The following is a 19,591-nucleotide window of genomic DNA, read 5'->3' on the forward strand; positions in this document are numbered from 1 at the left end:
TCCCAGTAAATGAAACTGTTTTTCTTTATAATGAACTATTCTGTTCTCTCTCGCTTTTATTCTCCTTTGGATGACTCTTGTGGCTTCAACTTGGCTTGACTTGTGTGGTTGACTTCAATTAAACACTATCAGCCATGTCCATTCTCCCAAATTTGTAAGCTTTCTATCATCCTACACATATGTTTCTATTCACCTACTAAATATACCTTTTGAGAATTGACAATTTCAGCCCCAAACACATATTATAAGTTTATCCTCTTCCATTGCTTTCCAACAAAACCACCCTCCACCCCAGATTAACATCCTCCTCTGTTGTTTCTTGGATTTCTACAATTATTTTTTAACTGCTTGATACACGATTTCCTTTAAATTTCCCTTCTCTCTTTTTTTGGGATATATTCATTCACCTCATGGAACATAGAATATCTTTTCATAATTAAAATCTGATCAAATTTTTCAATGTTTTCTTATAGATTTCTGTACTACATCAAAAACATCACATTGTTCCTTGTGCAGTCCCTTAGTATCTCTAGGCTTCAATAATTTCAACATTCTCTTGGCTGGTCTTGCTTCTTCCTTTCAATATGCTCACCACATGTTAAATCACCATTGTGACTACTTACTCAGGTCACCAGAAGAATGTTTCTTCACTGCCAAAAGGAGATGTCCAGCGATCTTACTAATCATTTAAGGTTGCAGTTTCCTTTACAATTTCATTACCACCATTTCCTTTCACAAAACACATATTCTTAGCTTTTTTCCTACATGGATATCATATTTTCGTGTTTCTGACTGGTTATTCTTCTCTATTTGGAAAGCTCTTCTGTTGTGTTTAAGCATCAAGGTATTACCCAATCTTAAAAATAAGGGAATAATAGCAAATCATACTGCCACCACAATACCTTTTCCAGACGCTACAATCAATCTTTACATACTATAAACAAAATCTTTGATCTATACTTTTTTGAAGTAGTGTATTATTTTGACTGTGAATTATTGTTATATATGTATATGCCTGACCTTCTATTCCAGGAAGGTAATAAGCTTCTTAAATGCTATTTCCTTTTCTAATTAATTCTTCTATCTTTCACATTTCTGTTTCCTTGGATAAATAAATTGCTTTCCTCTACTGAAAACAAAGAAGCAAACAAACATATCAATGTTCCACACTTCTTTATATAATAAAATGCAACTTCTTCTGCATGGATTCAAAGTCTTTTTTTCTTTTTTATTGCCACCACCAGTAGCATGTACTATATTTTTCTATAACAACAGAACACTTATTTCCCAAAACACATCATACACTTATACTTTTCAGGTTTCACTTTTTGTTCTTTAGATTTCAATCCTTTTTATTATTATTATTATTATTTTTTGCTTTTTTTTCCCTTTTAACCACTGTACTCTGTTTTTCTGTGAACCTTAAGTCTGGATTAGATGCCTCTCTTATGTCTCCCTATAATGTTTTGTGCATTTCACTTAGCACACTGTATTGTGTATCACTTGCTGACCAGCTTCTCTGCTTATCAACTCTAAGTTTCTGAAAGACAGAAATTATGTTTTATCTCTAAATCCCTGGTGCCAGCAGGATGCGCCAGTTGGAATTAATCTCTTTCCCTCCTACAGGCCACATGCCTCCTTTATCCTCTCTCATGGAATGTTTTACCTTGCATTTTGTAAATTCATCATTATTTACATGTGTGCCTACCACCCCACTCAGGCTCCAGTGTTACCTCCTCCAGAAAACCATTCTTGACACCCAGCAGCTAGGCTAAATCTCTTCCCTTGACTTCTCATATCTCATAATATCTTTATGATATTATATTGAAATCATTTGTAACATTTAAATTCCAGTCCCTAATGTGACAACTCTTAGAGCTTGCAGGGGAAACCAGCCTGATTACCCTTTTTAGTCCTCATGTCCGGAAAAGTACTTGATGCAGTTCATAATAAATGTTAAACCTACTTAAACTCCATTGATAGCAGGAATCAGACTTCACTATTTTTGTATACCCAGGGCTTGGTCTAAGGCTATGAACGCAGTAGATAGACAGTGCATATTTTATGAACGAATGAATGACTTAATGTAGCTAAATTAGTGACATAAATTTTATTTTTTCTTTTGAAGTAAATAGAATTCTCCAGAATATTCAACAGTTTTAAACATATTTTTCTGCATTCTCTGACTTAGGCAAGATTTATTTTATGTGATTAGCTCAATAGAAAACAAATAGTACTTTATTTCCTTAATACGTTTTTATATTTGAACATAAATAAAAATTACTAAATGCCTCAAAATCCTGGCCCGTTGTTTTATCTCCTACTTTTATTTCCAGCAGTGGTGTTACAGACAGAGAGAGGTTGCATCTAGAGTGAGCAATTCACATATTTACCTGGCTGCCAGAAACCAAAATCATGGAATTGTTTTATAACCCTGAGCACGATTTGCAAATTGAAAATGTCATTGTAAATATGCAAATATTATGGAAATGTTCTTACTGATTAGGATAATTTTAAGAAACCTGATTATGTTCCTGGCCTACCCATCTGTAAGAGCAGTCAATCAGCAAACTGGTTATCCTATTTAGATTAAAAGCTATTAGACAGGAATAATACCTGTAAAAGAACCAATAAACTCAAGAGATGCTAAATTTTGTCTTTGTTTAAAATTACAGCAATTGCATGCAGATTATAAATAAATAATAAGCATACTTTTATCAAGGTCCTATGGCTGTACTTTTAGATATACCCCATCTACCTGAATTAGAATTAACACATTAAAAATATTAGTGGAACCTGAGAAATGCCATTTTGAATTTAGTTCATACTTGAAATATTAAGGTTGCTAAAATTTACTTTTATCATTGAATACCAAAACTCAGAATAAAATCTCAGTATATGTGGTTTATCATAAGAGTTCATATCCAGAACTCATTTTGGCTTTTCTTTCAGGGAGAAAACCACTTAGAAATATGCTGTCATGTTTATACTTTTATATTTGCTGCAGGTGTTTGGTACTGGATCTTCTATTGCTTTCCTTTTTCTTGCTTTCATTTAAAAAAATTATTCTGTCAGCAATATATGGTTTTTGATTTGTAGGAAAACATTTTACATCAGTTGAATAATCTATGACTTTAATGAAAGAAACGGAATAGAGGACAAAGCGTGCTATTCCTAAAATATTAACTGCTTCCTATTAGTATAAATTTATCATTGACATATCTGTTTTCTTCATTTTTTAAAAGGAATTGCAACAATATCTAGCTAACCTGGCTGAACAGTGCAGTGCTGATAATAATGGAGTGGAGCTCCCAGTTGTAATAATTCTTGATAATCTTCATCATGTGGGCTCTCTGAGTGATATCTTCAATGGTTTTCTCAATTGTAAATACAACAAATGGTATGCTTATCAAATATTCTGAATAATGAAATATGAAATAATTATCATCAGATTTGCCTTCTTGTGCCTGTATGCATTTTTTAAATTTGTTTAATATTTAATTTTTATTTTTTAAATTGACAGATAAAACTGTACATATTGATTGTGTACACCATGATGTTTTGAAGTAAATGTACACTGTAGAATGATTAACTCCAGCTAATTAACATGTGAACTACCTCAGTAGTTATTATTTTTAGACTTACAATGGCTGTCATTAATTTGAGAAACCCTCTTTAATATTATACCACAGTTTTAAAGACTCCATATGCATTCCTTAGAATATCTATGTATTCATTCAACAACCATATCCCAGGCACTCTTATGGAAACATTACTTCCTTGATGATGTTAGCTTCTGCAGACATGATGAACATTTGCGAAACCAACAACAACGTTGGAATAGTTTTAATCAGGAAAATTAAAAACTAACTGGAGCCTTTAGAGTTCTGGTTTCATTCTCAGTTCATATTAAAGTTTAAATTCAACCTTTCTATAGAGATAAACTTAATATATTCAGATATAGCTCCCTCTATTAATGAGTATGATTTTTAACTATTTACAATAAAAGGAAAGGTTAAAGTAAGGTATTAAAAAATCTTAAAACCCACTAAAGATTCATTGTGGCATGGCCTCTAAAGAAAGGACATATAAGAATATCAACATAAAATAAATAGTTTTAATAGTGCCAAATATTCCAATTATCTCTGCTAGAGATTTTTGGAAGTTACAAACGATCAGCATAAAATAAGGAGTGAAAGAATACAAATTTTCTCACAATATTAATAATCTTTAACATAACTATGAAATATTAAAATAGTAAAAGTTAATAAATTTTATCATAAGCATTATAAGATGTTAGAGTGGGACAAAACCCCCATGATTATACTAACTAAACTCTTTACTCAAATACTGTAAATTACAAATAAACTCAGGCTCAGAGAGAGAAAATGCCTTGCCTTGATTCCAGAACTGGAATTAGAAACTCAAGTATCAATTTCTAGTCCAGTGATCTTTGTCATTTTCCGTTACAGAATTACCCTTTAAAAGACAAATATTGAAATGGAATAATCCATATCTATCCTAGTAGTTTTCCAAGATAATTTTAATGAATTAATCACTTTTACCTCCAATAAATTAAAATTTTCTATTTATTTTTTTCTAGTCCATATATTATTGGAACAATGAATCAGGGAGTTTCTTCATCACCAAATCTAGAGCTGCATCACAATTTCAGGTAAAGTTAAGTTGAAGGTTTTCTTGTTTTGTTTTTTTGTTTTGTGTTGGCGGGGGGCAGGGGAGAGGGTTGGCATTGTTTCTTTCTGTTTGTTTTTGTAGTTTGTTTTTCCATTTGTACTTTGACAAATCTTGCCAGAGATGACCTGTGGTGTGAAAATAATTCTCACTTCTGACACTCTTTCTCAAGCGAACGTTTTGTGATCTTCAACCTGTAATCAGATGTGTTTCTTTAAACAAAAAAAAAAAAAAAAAAAAAAGGAAAGAAAAAAGAAAAGTAAAGTAGATGTTTTTTCTGTTCACTATGTCCCTGGTTAAAGTAGAGCATATTCCTTCTAAGTGTGAGAAATGTGAAGAGAGTTGCTATTTCAGGATTTGTGATTCTCCTACAGAAGAGTGATCAGCATTTAGACTCCCACTCACTTCTGACGCACATGAGCTTCTTTTTAGCTCAAAAAGTAGAGTTAGCTACATTATAGCTCTCATCCTAGTAGACCTCCTAACACCTTTGATCATGAAAAGGTGGCCACCAATTGAAATGGGAACATTATTACTTTCTATTGGGAAGTAATAATGAATAAATAAATAATAATGATAAAGAATCACTGTGAATGTACAATTTAATTTATATAAAAATGTCTGATTTTTTTTCTTTTTGTAGGTGGGTATTATGTGCAAATCATACAGAACCAGTGAAAGGCTTTTTAGGCAGATATCTTCGAAGAAAACTCATAGAGTTAGAAATTGAAAGGAACATTCGCAATAATGACCTAGTCAAAATTATAGATTGGATTCCGAAGACGTGGCATCATCTCAACAGTTTTTTGGAAACACACAGTTCTTCTGACGTTACCATTGGTGAGTTCCAAAATTATAATATGCCATTTTCCAGGAACTAACAGTGCTTGGTAAAGACGGCCAGATTGGATGGTAGAAAATAACAAGCAAAGCTAATGCTTATTCAAGCTTCCAAAGATTTATTTTTTTCCCTTCTGAAAGTTTGCGTTCTTCTTCTTTGTATCTCCAATTAAATCCATTTTGTCTTGACAGTTATGTTTTACTAAAATATTACCGAGATCAGATAAGTTCAATATGGGCAAATATCTAAAAATCAGATAACCACTGGAAATGAATAGTATCGATTTAGGATACTTTTTATGCTAAAAACAAATTTGGCTAAATAGTTCATGTCAAATAAAGTTGTGAGGAAAGATGTTAGTTACAGATAACTTAAATGCTTTGTAGATAATTTAAGTGTTTTGTGTTTTTCATGAAGACAAAACTGTTTTGAGTTATTTCTCTTTTAGTTTGCATAAAGATATTTACATTTTTATTCCTTCTTTAATTGCATGTACAGAAGTCTCTTTCACATTGTTATGCATCATAAAAATGTACTCACTGTCAACACAGTTTAGATTAGGAAGAAGAATTCTACACTGGGACCAGAACACTCATGCCAGGTCCCAATTCTGCAAATAATGACGTGTTTTATATTTGGCAATTCATTTCAGCACAGCTTTGTTGCTTGTAAAATGAAACAGGATAACTGCATTATGATTTTTATCATTTCTCCTGACTCTAGTATATTGTGCCATAGATTAATATTTATTGTAAAAAGATAGAAGAGGCTAGGATATTGGGTCTTCAGTAAACATGCTTTAATAATAATCAAGCTGGCCAATAATACAATTTTCTAGGAATTTTGCAAGAAATATATTATATTCCAAAATGGTGTCTAGATATGTGTTTAGATTATTAAATATAACTCTTCAAATATTTTGTTATTTATTTCTTATCAGGTCCCCGACTATTCCTTCCTTGCCCCATGGATGTAGAAGGTTCTAGAGTGTGGTTCATGGATCTCTGGAACTATTCTTTAGTACCTTATATTCTGGAGGCAGTGAGAGAGGGTCTTCAGGTATAGTACTCAATTTTCATTGCTATTTTTTTTAAAAAAAAAGCAAAAAAAATTACTTTAAAAGCAAAAAAAAAACATCTGGGTATTTACGCAGAAAACTAAAGGCATGAACTATATGAATAGAGCAATAAGGTTTTCAAGAGCAAATAGTTTGTAATATTTTGCCTGTTCTGAGAACAAATTTGTAAGAGAAAGAAAAGGCACAGTTATTTCAACAACTATACAAGTCCAAATGGTTGTCATGGATGTTTACAGGTTGTTTTTATTAGACAGCTAGTTAATTGCACAGTTCTACATCTTATGACACAGCCATGTTTACATGAGCCTTGACCATTTATATTCTTATCATATAATTTCCTTTATCTTTTTCTTCTTTTCTTTCTCCTTCCTTCCTCCCTCCCTCCCTCCCTCTACCCCTCCCCACTCTCTCTCTTTCTCTCTCTCTCTTTCTTTGTTTCTTCTCCTTCTTTTTTTTTTTTTTTTTTTGAGACAGGGTCTCACTCTGTCACTCAGGCTAGTGCACAGTGGTACAACCATGGCTCACTGCAGCCTCGAACTTTTGGGCTCCAGTGATGAGGCTTTCCAAGTAGGTGGGAGTATAGGCACACACCACCACACTCAGTTATTTTTATTGTTATTATTATTATTTTAGAGACATGGTCTCGCTAGGTTGCTCAGGCTGGAATTGCTTTTTCCTTTTTTTCACATAATTTTTGACAAGTAGCTTTTGCTTGTAAGTTTCCTGTTTTTAGTATACTTCATTGTTGGAAGCCCTTTAATGTCACTTGCAGGATCCTTTACTATTTTGGAGGGAGTACTCTAAATTCTAAGAGAGTCAGTTGGTCTTTTGATCTATGACAGATTGGTTTCACAGCATCTTTGCTCTTCCTTTCATGTGCCTTCTATCTTGAGGCCCTGCAACCAAGGCCCTTCTATTTTTTCCTAACTAAAAGATGAAAATGTATCACTAAAAAAAATCCCTACTTCTCCAACAAAATACATGTCATTTTTCCATAAGTATTGCTATTTCCTTAAGTTTGATTTGAAATTGTAGAATTATAAAACTCTTTAAAATCTGTGTAACATAATCACCCAATTTATTGAGGAAGAATCTCATCTCCTTTTCAGTAACTCAGCCAAGACATCTCTATTTCTGGTTTTTACAACTACTATTAGAATTAAGATATAGTTTATGTTTTCCACATTCAGTCATCTACAATAGTGTGTTGTCTTTATTTTGCTGTCTAAAAAAATTGTCCATCTATTTTTCCCTCTTTTACTCCCTTTTACTATCAGGCTCTCTTTATCTATTGAATGGCATGGTAGTATTTGGAACTAAAATGATAGTTCTGGTGAACATGATGAATTTTATGAGGATACTCTGAAGCCTCAGAGATAAAGCTAAGATCCTAAATAATGCTATTGATTGGTTCTACTCTAGATTTAAATAACCAAATTTAACACTTTTAAAGGTATGAGCCAATCTACCCCAAGCAGATGCCTCCAATAAAATAAAAGCTTATACAGATGTTTTTATTTTTCAAGTATAACATATTGTGTTTCAGAATTCTTCTAAAACTACTATAGGATATACATTGGATCTTTCAATGTTGATTATTTGTACCAAAAAAATCATTTTATGAAAATTTTAGAACTAATAATTTTGAAGTTAATATTTTGATACATTATTTGTTCTCTAGCTATGGTTTTGGTTTTAATAAACCATTATCTAAGTATTTATAAATAAATTTCTCCTCATTTAATATTTGTTTACTAATAGAAAGCAAAGGAATCTTTGTAAAAACCTTGAAATGATAATAGCTAAAATGCTTAGCATCCTTAGGTCTTATTTCAAAAGGTACATGGGTTCTTTTTTCATATTTAAATTAATATTATTTATAGAACATTATTTGGAGAATTATAATTCTATGAAGTTTCCATTTGGGCAAAAGTATAATCACTTAAGGATTAGTTTCTCAAACTAAAACTGAGGGATATTTCAAAATTATTTTTGAAGAGGGATAAAAATGTCTCATTTCTTGCTATGGTTCAGGATGTTTAGAAGTAGGTTAGTGTGAAAGATGAATCTACCGTGATTTAGGGCTTTTTGGGGGAGGGGAATCCAGCACATGGGAAGGGAAAAATTGGAAAGTCCTTTTGTGGGTAGACAGTTTTCATTGCTATTGAAGACTATGCTGGGCCAGAAAAGTCTATCAGCTGAAAATATTTCTAGGGGAGCAAGAAGCAAAGGAATCATATCTGTCATGATCCATTCCCATGGATTTACTGGCAACAAAGAATCTTGGATTGGAGAAAGAAGTGGAGAAACAAAGCCTGGTAGCAAAAATGACACTCTTAAGTTTAGAGTAATAAAATAATATCTTCAGATGAAGGCGGATTTTTTTGGTGAAAAACCTTATGGGGAATGCACTCTGCCAGATGTTTTAGTTGGAAAAAATGTTGGTGATACAATGGATTTTGATTTTTTTCTGGTGGATTCTTTCTTAACTAGTCAGCTATCAATTCATCTCATTCTGAATATTTAGAGTTCTCTTTGTTCAATTATTTTTTCTACAATATGTGTTTCACTCAGAAATATAGTGTTTGGCCCATTTAGCTTTTCATTGGTCTCTTCCAATTTTGCTGTCCTGGGTGGTTCTTTAAAAACCTAGAATTAATTGATTCTAGACTTACATTAAAACAAACAAATAAACATAATTAAGCTTTCCAAGAATTATACATGTTTTTCTTCAATTGGTTTAAGTTGTGTAGCATGCTATCTGTTACATCTATAAAGTAAGTTTGTAACTGAGAGGAAACTTTTGCTCTAAAACAAGATAACTATTTTTAAAAAAAGTATAATGATTGTACCTCTGTTACCATCTCCTAAGGAAATGCACAGATATCAGTACCTAGACTCCCTTTTATTTTAGGTAAGTCCAACTTCTCCAGAAGAAACTCAAAAGAAAACTCCAAGGCAGTCCATGAAGTTTTTATGGTGTTAATGTCCACCATTTTCCCTTTTGTCTTTACTGAACCAAAACAAACTATACAAAACAGCCATCTAACAACAAACCAAAGTATGTCATCTGAGACCAAATAGGCACCTACTAACCAGGATTGTCCTTGGTAAAGCAAGTCAAATGGGGAGGGAAAGTAATTTAAGGAAAAAGTGTCCCTATGTTACTGCCCCCTTCTCTTAATTTTCACTTTTTTTCTGTGCCTTGTAATATTATACTTTTTTTTTTTTTTCACAATGTCTCATTCTTCTCTTCAGGCTGCCCTTTCTAGTTTGGGTTCAGCTTTGCTTGCAGCTTAAAAATGTTTAACATCTCTTGGATTTATCTGATTCTTCCATTCCACTGCCAGTACTTTAACCAGGCTATATCAGCTCTTACTTATTGGGCAAATTGCACAATAAGGGTTCTTGCAAAGTTGATAATTCAGTTTCCTATTTTTTATCCTTTTTTACTAGTGGCCTGAAACACAAACATCTAAAAAGAGTTTTTCCAAACACCGCATGTTCTCACTCATAGGTGGGAATTGAACAATGAGAACACATGGACACAGGAAGGGGAACATCACACTCCGGGGACTGTTGTGGGGTGGGGGGAGGGGGGAGGGATAGCATTAGGAGATATACCTAATGCAAAATGATGAGTTAATGGGTGCAGCACACCAACATGGCACATGTATACATATGTAACAAACCTGCACATTGTGCACATGTACCCTAAAACTTAAGGTATAATAATAATAAAATAAGATAAAAAAGAGTTTTTACAGAAAGCAATGGGATTAAAGAGCAAGTTGATCACAGGAAAATTGTTATCAGAGAAAGTTTTCTTACTCTAAAAGACAGTTTGAGTAGAGTGAATTAGGCAGAGAAAAATAAGTTACTTTTATTTTATTTCCATCTTTCCAAGGTACACTTTAGTAGAGAACTCTACTTAATATCAAGCATATTTTTTAAAATCTTCCATAATTGAAGCTTTTATTTTTCAACCTTTACTTTTCTCTTGGTTTGTCAAATTACTAGTAAATGTGGGCAGTCATTTCTATGTTTATTTATAATAAACCTCCCGTATATTCTCCCCCAAAAGTTGACATCTATTCCAAATATTCAGCTTCATTTTGTCTAGCCTTCAAGTTTAAAGTGAGCTATGTAGACAGATACATGTTTTAAATCTGCAAAACTGTATACAGATACTTAATTCTCTTGAAAGTCCCTTAAGAACTCAATATGTCAAAAAATCACATCCAACTAGCAGTCCCCTTTTTTGCTGAATAGAAATGCGTTTTATATATGCTAAACGCGTGGTCAACTTCTAGATGTATGGGAAACGCACACCATGGGAAGATCCTTCAAAGTGGGTGCTTGACACATATCCATGGAGCTCAGCATCTCTGCCTCAGGAGAGCCCAGCCTTACTTCAGCTGCGACCAGAAGATGTTGGGTATGAAAGCTGCACATCCACTAAGGAAGCCACAACCTCAAAGCACATTCCGCAAACTGACACAGAAGGAGATCCCCTGGTAAGAATCAGATGTTCGTTTCTTCCTATGTAATCTTGACTACAGTGTATAGTCATTAATATTTAGTTATTTCTAGCAAAGACATTTGTTATCCGAAGCAACATTTGGAACAGTTTTAACCCTATTATCTTTGGCCTGCTTTCCATGGATGAAAATCTTAAAGTGAAAACCAAACTTGTATGCTTAAAAAGAAATCAAGAAATGCTACAACCAGAATGAACTCCTAGACTATAATTTTTCTCTTATTATGCATTAAATTGTGTATATAATTACATAAATATAATTTTCTATATTATGACTCAATTCAATAGGCATTTAAGAGAAAACTCAATTTTTTTCTTAAATAGAAAAACAAAAGTTATGGTATAATGTACTCATGGAGAACTAAAAAATATTTTGCCTATATCAACTAACCTGACTAATTTTATAGAATGGGTCTTCTCTTGCCTACTGTAGCAAAGGATAAACTGACTTGGAAGTCAAATGGAAGTTATGGTTTATTTACTTTCTAAAATAGTGGAATAATTGAAATAAAAGTCTGTAAAACTCCAAAGTATGAATATTCTGAAAATTTTAAGTATGTAGTATTATTAGGAAAAAAAACACTTTTTATATATCTATTTTTATTTTTACAGATTACTTTCAATATATTGGTATCAAATGTGAAGTGTTACTAACTCACCATTCTATGAGTATAGAGCTTATTGGACTTTTACAACCAGTACAGAAAGAAAAGATACTGAAATAAAAATTCATTATGTTGCTTAAATCAAACAAAGACAAAACATAAATAATTAAAAATCATAACCTGTGACTATACCTAAGGATATAAAATTACTTGATATTTTAAGGAATACCCTTACACCAACAACCCTGACACACACATCATCATCATCATCATCTCAGCTGAACATTTTGGGAGTTTCTTGTGGAAAACCTGATAAACTTTCAAGATCCTTTCCCCAGCAAAATGCATACACACTGAAAATTTGGCATACAATTTTAAGAGTTTCATAAAATCACTGAAGTATATATATAGACCTACTTAGATTCCAGGGATTTCCTGCTGATTTCTGATCTAGGCGATATCTTCCTTAAGAGCCCAGACTTATATTTTTATAACATGGTACCTGGCCTTTTAGATGATTCATAGTTAGGAATCAACAGTGGTGATGAAATTGGTTTGGATTCAGCATAATTGTGAGCATATACTAAATAATTGCTGATAGAATGATTAACAGAGTAAATATAAGCTTTAGAATATGAGTATGGATTATTTAATCTGAATTCCTCAAAAATTCCAGTCCTACCTCTGCAGTTTTTATATAATATGTCTGTTTTATAAGGAGAGGTGTTTATAAGATTTGTTCTCAGTTTTAGTCTGTAGAATATGAAACCCTTAGGAAATGCCCACAACTTTCCCAATTCTCATAGTCCAGCTCAGCTCACCCCATAAAGCACTTTTTTTCCTGGTTCTGAATGCACTTGTCTTCTAGTAGAGGAAACAAATTCAAGGTTTTCCCTTCTGGCATGAGAATTGGGGTAAAAAAATTTCCTGGTTCCTAACCTGCTGCTCTATTAAACATCTTAAGAAACAGGGAGTTATGAGGTCTTACATGGTAAATGGTAAAAGACGTTATCTAAAACTAAATATTTGGCAGGCTTTCTCTGGTTTTAAAAAAATAAATATTTCTATCTTTTTTCTTTCTTTCTTACTTTCCTTTTTTTTTTTTTTCTTTTTTCTTTCTTTTTTTTTTTTTTTTGAGACAGAGTTTCATTCTCGTTGCCTAGGCTGTAGGGCAATGGCACGATCTTGGCTCACCACAACCTCCGCCTCCCGAGTTCAAGCAATTCTCCTGCCTCAGCCTCCAGAGTAGCTGGGATTACAGTCATGCACCACCATGCCTGGCTAATTTTGTATTTTTAATAGAGACGGGGTTTCTCTATGTTGATCAGACCGGTGACGATCTGTTTTTATTTCTATGTATTTTTGTAATTACTAGCATGAAGCCAACATATATTTTCAGTCCATTCTAAATCAGAAATCCTACAAAATATCCACTATTTAGTGTCAAGGAACATCCACTATTTAGTGTCAGAAATCCCCATAGCAATGAGTGTAGCGAAGAAACAGGGAAGAAGAGAGGAGAGAGACTTTTTGAATCTGAATGACGATGCAAGTTTTTGGTATATCTCACATTATTTTAAAAATACAATGTGTATTCACCATTAACAACAAAGAGAATGTTAATAAGTATGTCCTTAATGCTAAGACCTGGTGATCAGGAGATAACTACAGTGTCATTTCTGATCTCAAGAAGCTTAAAATCCAGTAGTGAAGAGAGACTTCTACCTATATGAACTGCAGTAACATAATAGAGGCACATATTAGGTAAAATTGTGAGTTCATTGAGGAAGCAGTTAGAATAAAGCTTTACAGAGGAGATGCTTGAGCTGGATCTTGAATGATTAATAGGAGTTCACCATATGGTTGCAGGGAGAACATCCAAAATTAAAGAAATAGAATGTGAAACATTAGAGGACAGTGTAATAGAAATGATGAGTTTAGGGAACTATACACCAGTTGGTGGTAGGAATTAAAACTGTGGAAGTATACAATTGCTAGATCATGCTAAGCCTTGTTTATCATTGCAGGAAGTTAAAACGTTATCACAGAGACAGTGGAGAACTGTCAAAGGTGTTTGAGCCATGATTTACCTAGTTAGATCTGCAGTTTCTAAAGATCACTTTAATAACAGAGTAGAGAGAGGACAGACTGAAGGAGATAGGATGGAATCTGGAAGCTTAGCAGATTAGATGGTACCAGTGATGATAAGGACTTGATTAAGGTGTTAGAAATGATAAACATTAAATTTATGGCTATAGATGCCCTATTCCATTTAGTGTTGCTATAACAGACTATTTGAGGCTGGGCAATTTGTAAAGAAAAGAGATTCATTTGGCTCATCGTTCTGGTGGTTGAAAAGTCTAGGATTGGGCAGCTGCATCTGGTGAGAGCCTCATGCTGCATGAACTTACGGTGGAAAGTGGAAGAGGAGTGGGAGTGTGCAGAGAGGTCACGTGGTGAGAGAAGAAGCAAGACTCTTTAATAACCTGCTCTCGCACATGAACTAATCCATTCCCTCCAGAGTGAGAACTCACTGACCCCTAACCAGAATGCCATTAATCTGTTCATGAGGAATCCACCCCCATGATTCAACACCTCCCACTACGACTCACATCCCAACACTGCCACAATGGGGATAAAATTTCGACAAGAGTTTCGGAAGTGATATATCACACGCAAACCATAGCAGTGAGTGTGGGGAAGAAGTGGGGAATAAGAGAGGAAAAATATTAATACTTTTTGGAAAATTGTGATGTATCACGATAATGACTAAATCATACGTAATCTTCTCTTGTAAACTCCCTTGATTTGAATGCACAAAATAATACTAGGCAAAGGCAAAGTAAATCCCACGTATACATTTATTATGAATCTGAGATGTGGAATGTATTATAATGGAACATATTTACTATATGACACCATTTTTAAAAATTAAGACTTTAATAACAATACTATTACACAGTGAAACTTTTACAACATCCAGCATTCAAGTGATTTCAAACATTTGTGCCTAAGATACAATTGTATCTTTTTTAAAAGATATCATTTATCATTTCTACTCTTACTAAATCACTAGGGTGCTCAAAACTCAGTTTTATTTTACAGATCAGTTTCACCCAAATGCTTGAACATACAGGCAGCTGCTAATGAGTGACAGATTGATAAAAGAAATGGGAGAAGGAATATGAATGGACATGAAAGTAGGAAGGTAGGGGTGTGGGTGACAGAGAAAGAGAGAGGAGAGTGGGAGAGAAAGAAACTATGTTGAAGGAGACATTTGACTTTTGGCTTACTGGGTTTAAAAAGTTATCACCAACTACTTTTATTTCATAACCTTATGTAGCTTATTTAATAAATTAAGAGAGTCAGATTGAAAATTAGGTTAAAACATATTTTCCTGAGACTATTAAAATGATTTCAAATTATGCTGTAACTGTAGTCTCTTTGTCAGAAAGGAATTCTTGCTGAAATTGGTGATTACCAGTTTATCATTTATTTCACAAGCATTTATCAAGCACACTTTCTGTAAAGAGCACACAAGCATGCATAGCTTAACATATGACCAAGGAATCATTTTTTAGATTTCTCCTTTCTATTTCTGTAAGTTGGAAAAAAAAACTTTTGATTATAGAATAATAAAATTAGTATGCATTAGGTAAGATAAAAATTGTTACAATTTATAAAAACCCTTGATATGAAAACAAGTCCACTACCCTCATAAAGACGTGCCAATTTTTCTGTGCTTTCTAAAATCATTGAACCATTTATTCACAATTTGTCTTTAAACAGTCTTTTTTCCGAAAAAAAAAAAAAAAAGTCCATCTCTAACAGTGGAGCTCCAGATCTATCAAAATTCAAGCAATGTGACTGCTCTTTATTTTATAATACATGGAAATACTAGCTGCCTTTCTCCCCAGGTGCTTTCATGCATATGTCCCTTTTACTAGAACATTACCATTCTTCTATAAGGCTGGGAAACTTGAGACCGCTGCTATTGTTCCAGATGATGGTTTTTGTTTTCGGTGATATATCAATCATATTTTAGCCAGAAATTTAACAACACAAACTTGACAGTAATTCTTTCCTTCTCCCTCTTCAAACACTCATGGTCTGCTTCATTCAGTCACCTCCTCCCGAGGTCAGCTCCTAAACAGCAGATGGTGTGCTTGTGTGCAGCAGCTGGCTTCATTCCTCTCCATACCCTCCTTCTCTCAAGGGACAGTGCGTGTGTGCCTCTGTGTGCGTCTGTGTGTGTATGAACATTCATGACTTTCAGTTGCCATTCAATGCTTTCTGCTTCTCCCAGCCAAAAAGCTGGGAAGCTTGGCGTACTTTCCAGCAACGAACCCAGATGTCCAGCTGTGATACAGTTTCCTTTCCAGTCTCCCTGCTGGAGCAGTATTCATTCACAACCCCAAATAAAAGAGTTATCTAGAGGCCCTATTTTGTCCTTATGGTTTGGTGTTGTAGTCATGTTTGGGAGAAACAGCATAGGAGCCAGGGGCAACGAGTAAAAATCTAAAATTATTTTCCCCTGTCACTTGGATGGGATAAGATAGCTCTTCGGTGTGGCTCAGGGCCTTGTTTTTTATGGGCTGGCTTACTCAATGCATCATTGCCTATATCGATGTCTTTTTTCTTTCTTCAGATGAATATGCTAATGAAACTCCAAGAAGCAGCCAATTACTCGAGCACACAAAGCTGCGACAGCGAAAGCACCAGCCACCATGAAGACATTTTGGATTCATCTCTTGAATCTACCCTCTAGAGGGTGAAAAAAGTTAAGGGAAAAGACTTTGCTTTTAAAAAAATGTTTCAAAAGAAAGGTATTTTCACTAAACCACTGCCAGTATAAAAGCACCCTGTCAAGGGCCCTGACCCAGAGTTGTGGTCTCCAAGGAGGCAGCAGAACTAAGTCTGAACCGCCAAGATGCTAAATTGCAATGGAAGCTTAACTTTAGTTTATTTCTAAGCATTTTTTATATCTGTGGAGTAATAGAAAGCTCCATTACTCAACTGGAAAGGACCCTAATGACAGGGCAACTGAATAGATTGCACATGGGATAGCCAAACTGGACTTTCTTTGTTTCCTCTTTAAAAGTTTACAATGCAGACCATTTTTTGTCCCTTCCTTTTGTTTCCTCTGAGGGGCTGTTCGCCCCAGGCAGGGTCCATCTTTCTGATCTGTCCAACCTCCTTTGTGCCACACGGTGCTGGTCACAGGGCTTCAGTAGTGTTTGTGTTGTGCGCTCACCCCATTCCAGAACAAATCCAAGAGGCCAGTCCTCCATAAGCACAAATGGAATTGTGCAACCACCAGAAAAACACTACTGTGGCAAACTGGAGAAGTGCCAATTTAATTCTAACTGCCACGTTCTCATGATGTGCTCCACCAACTTTTTAGTATATGAGTCACTGGTTTTATAAGGTTGTTTTTACCACAGTGGTCTTTTTAAACCACCTGCCCACTCCCTTAACAAGAGTTTTATACCAATTATTAGTCAACACTGATAAAAGGCTTTTTTAGGGCTTTATTTGTTTGAGCCTTTTCAGTGAAAGAAGGAACATTTCCTATGGTGCTGTCTCACTGCCTTAAAACAGATTTCTATGACAGTTTAACAGTTGGTTTAAATCCTAAACCATTGGTAATTTCCACTGTCTTTTCATTTACAACCAAGCAACACCAGTTAACACAGTAGCCTCATCTCTATATATCTATCTCTTTTTTTTTTTTTTTTGAAGAAATGGATAGGAGAAAGATCAGTATTTTTAGCCTTGTGAATAGATCGCTTTGCCTATCCTCCAAAATATTAAAATAACCCAGAAATGCTCTTTGACCGTCACTTAAAACCTAAGACATGTGGCGAAATTCCATCCAGTTCTAAGTGAAAGAGTTTCAGAAGGCAGGAGATTTTGAATTATTATCCAGCAGGGCTGGAAGCACTAGATGCAGCATGAGCACAACTATTCGGCTTTCCTTCCCTATTGTTTTTGTTTTTTTAATGAGTTTTGACGCATGTTGTTTTGATTGCTATTGTTGTACATGAGAAATTCAGCATTAAAGAACACTGAAGCGGTAAGGTCACTGTGGAAGAGGAAGCGTTTATACTGTAAAAGAAGGTTAGATTTGCACAGTCTACTGGGTAGGTATTGTAAATAATAATTTTTAAAACTTGCACAAATCAAAACAAACACAAACAAAATTGTATTTTATCCTGTTTGTGTTAAGAGGTGTTTCACTTGCTGAGATTTCCTGTACATTGCAAACAAATACAGAATGCAAACCCTCAAAGCTGTATTATCTGGTGTGTTTGTCCTGTATTTACAGTTGTTTTTGACTATGCAGGAGCTATCAGTGCTAGAGTGAGCATGCTTCAAAACTGTACATGAAGCCAATATATTTTTGGATAAGTAAAACTGTCTGAAAGTACATCTGTCATGGCAGGCTTTAAAGAGAGTGCATGAAAACTGATCAGTCATTGGAGAAGTTACCACCACACACAAAGGACAGGTTTTAAGTTTATGAAACCCAAGGGCTAGGCCATGGTATAGACTTCTTCTATGAGTGTGTGAAAATGCGTTACTTTTAGGACGTGTATTTGGTGCTACTCTCTGTGACCACCAATGGGTCAGTTGCTATAGAACAACACCACCACGAAACATCTGTGCAGTTTTCAGAGTGTCACAAAGTCAATAGGTCCTTACACGGTGCTATTGCCCTAAGGGAAATCCGAACTGAATTTATGCACATAGAATTGTCACCCTGACTTTGAAGCCTCAAACATGGATCAAATCTGTTGTGAAACATCAATATATGTAGCTGGATGAGTGACTAGTTGCCCTTGTATAATATGTGATCTAAGAAAATTGCTAATCTTTCCCTGCCATTTTGAGAAACACAGTCCAAACATGAGCATAAACAGAATTTCCTGCAATACATCCCAGTAGGTCCACCTAGTTTACAACTTAAACTAGTTTGTGAAACATTTGTCTGTATACATTTTATATTTTGTACATTTTGATGTAACATATCATGTAAATAGGCAGAAACAGTGAAATAAATCATCTGAAAAGTTTTGTAGTCTTTGTAAAGCCCCAACAATAAGTACTTGGTGTCAATGGACTTAACTGGATGATGTATTTTCTATTGGTTTATTGTTCCTCTAGCTTGTAAACCAGCTTGCATATATTTTTTTGCAAATGTGCACCCTGTATCTGTCTAAATTATTACTTTGCCATTAAAGTGGAATTATTTATTGACAACATGGTGTGGTTTCTATGTATGGAAAAAAATGAATAATTTTGCATCAAGAAGTGTCAAGCTTTAAAATGTTGCTTGCACTATTAATATGCCATCAATAGGACTGTATGCAAATTTCTATTTTATAAACATAAAAAGGGCTTCAGCTTTTAAGTAAATAAAGGTAATCAGTTTATCTTTTTCAATGATAGTTATTTAGTGAATATTTTAGACAACTCTGAATAGTTTTCCTAAATAGCCGATGATAAAGTAAGAATATAAAATAAAATGTTGAGATTCACTGAGTTAAATTAACTCAATAAATGTTTCTTTGTTTTTATTGCATTAAATCCTCTTTTGAACTTTTAGCTGTAAAGATTATTTTAAAGCAAACTAATTATTTGGGTGGTAGTTTATTTATTTTAATAGAGAAGATTAAAAAAAGAAAAAAGAACCTGTTTTAAAATCATAATTTCTTTTTAAGTATCTTGGAAATCTCTTTAACCTCAGTAATTGGAATGTATATTTCTGATGGTATAAGTAGGATTTTAATTCTAAAAGCAGGAAAACTTCCGAATTAGAATAGTTTTAGAGC

General features: G+C 34.0%; 1 protein-coding gene across 15 annotated transcripts in view; it reads left to right on the forward strand.

The window, feature by feature from the left end:
• The window catches only part of NAV3 (neuron navigator 3), an 892,922-nt gene extending 873,903 nt beyond the window's left edge, over positions 1-19,019 (forward strand). For all 15 annotated transcript variants that reach the window (XM_008958338.6, XM_063593553.1, XM_063593552.1 and 12 more), the window contains 6 exons: positions 3,246-3,400; positions 4,604-4,675; positions 5,336-5,532; positions 6,474-6,592; positions 10,925-11,128; positions 16,405-19,019. In XM_008958338.6, coding sequence (XP_008956586.1) covers positions 3,246-3,400; positions 4,604-4,675; positions 5,336-5,532; positions 6,474-6,592; positions 10,925-11,128; positions 16,405-16,524 — 867 coding nt within the window. In that variant the 3' untranslated portion in view covers positions 16,525-19,019. The remainder of the gene's footprint in view (positions 1-3,245; positions 3,401-4,603; positions 4,676-5,335; positions 5,533-6,473; positions 6,593-10,924; positions 11,129-16,404) is intronic.
• Positions 19,020-19,591: the final 572 nt, after the last annotated feature.

The sequence above is a fragment of the Pan paniscus genome, chromosome 10 (genome assembly GCF_029289425.2).
Source record: "Pan paniscus chromosome 10, NHGRI_mPanPan1-v2.0_pri, whole genome shotgun sequence".
In the NCBI taxonomy this organism is placed as follows: Eukaryota; Metazoa; Chordata; class Mammalia; order Primates; family Hominidae; genus Pan; species Pan paniscus.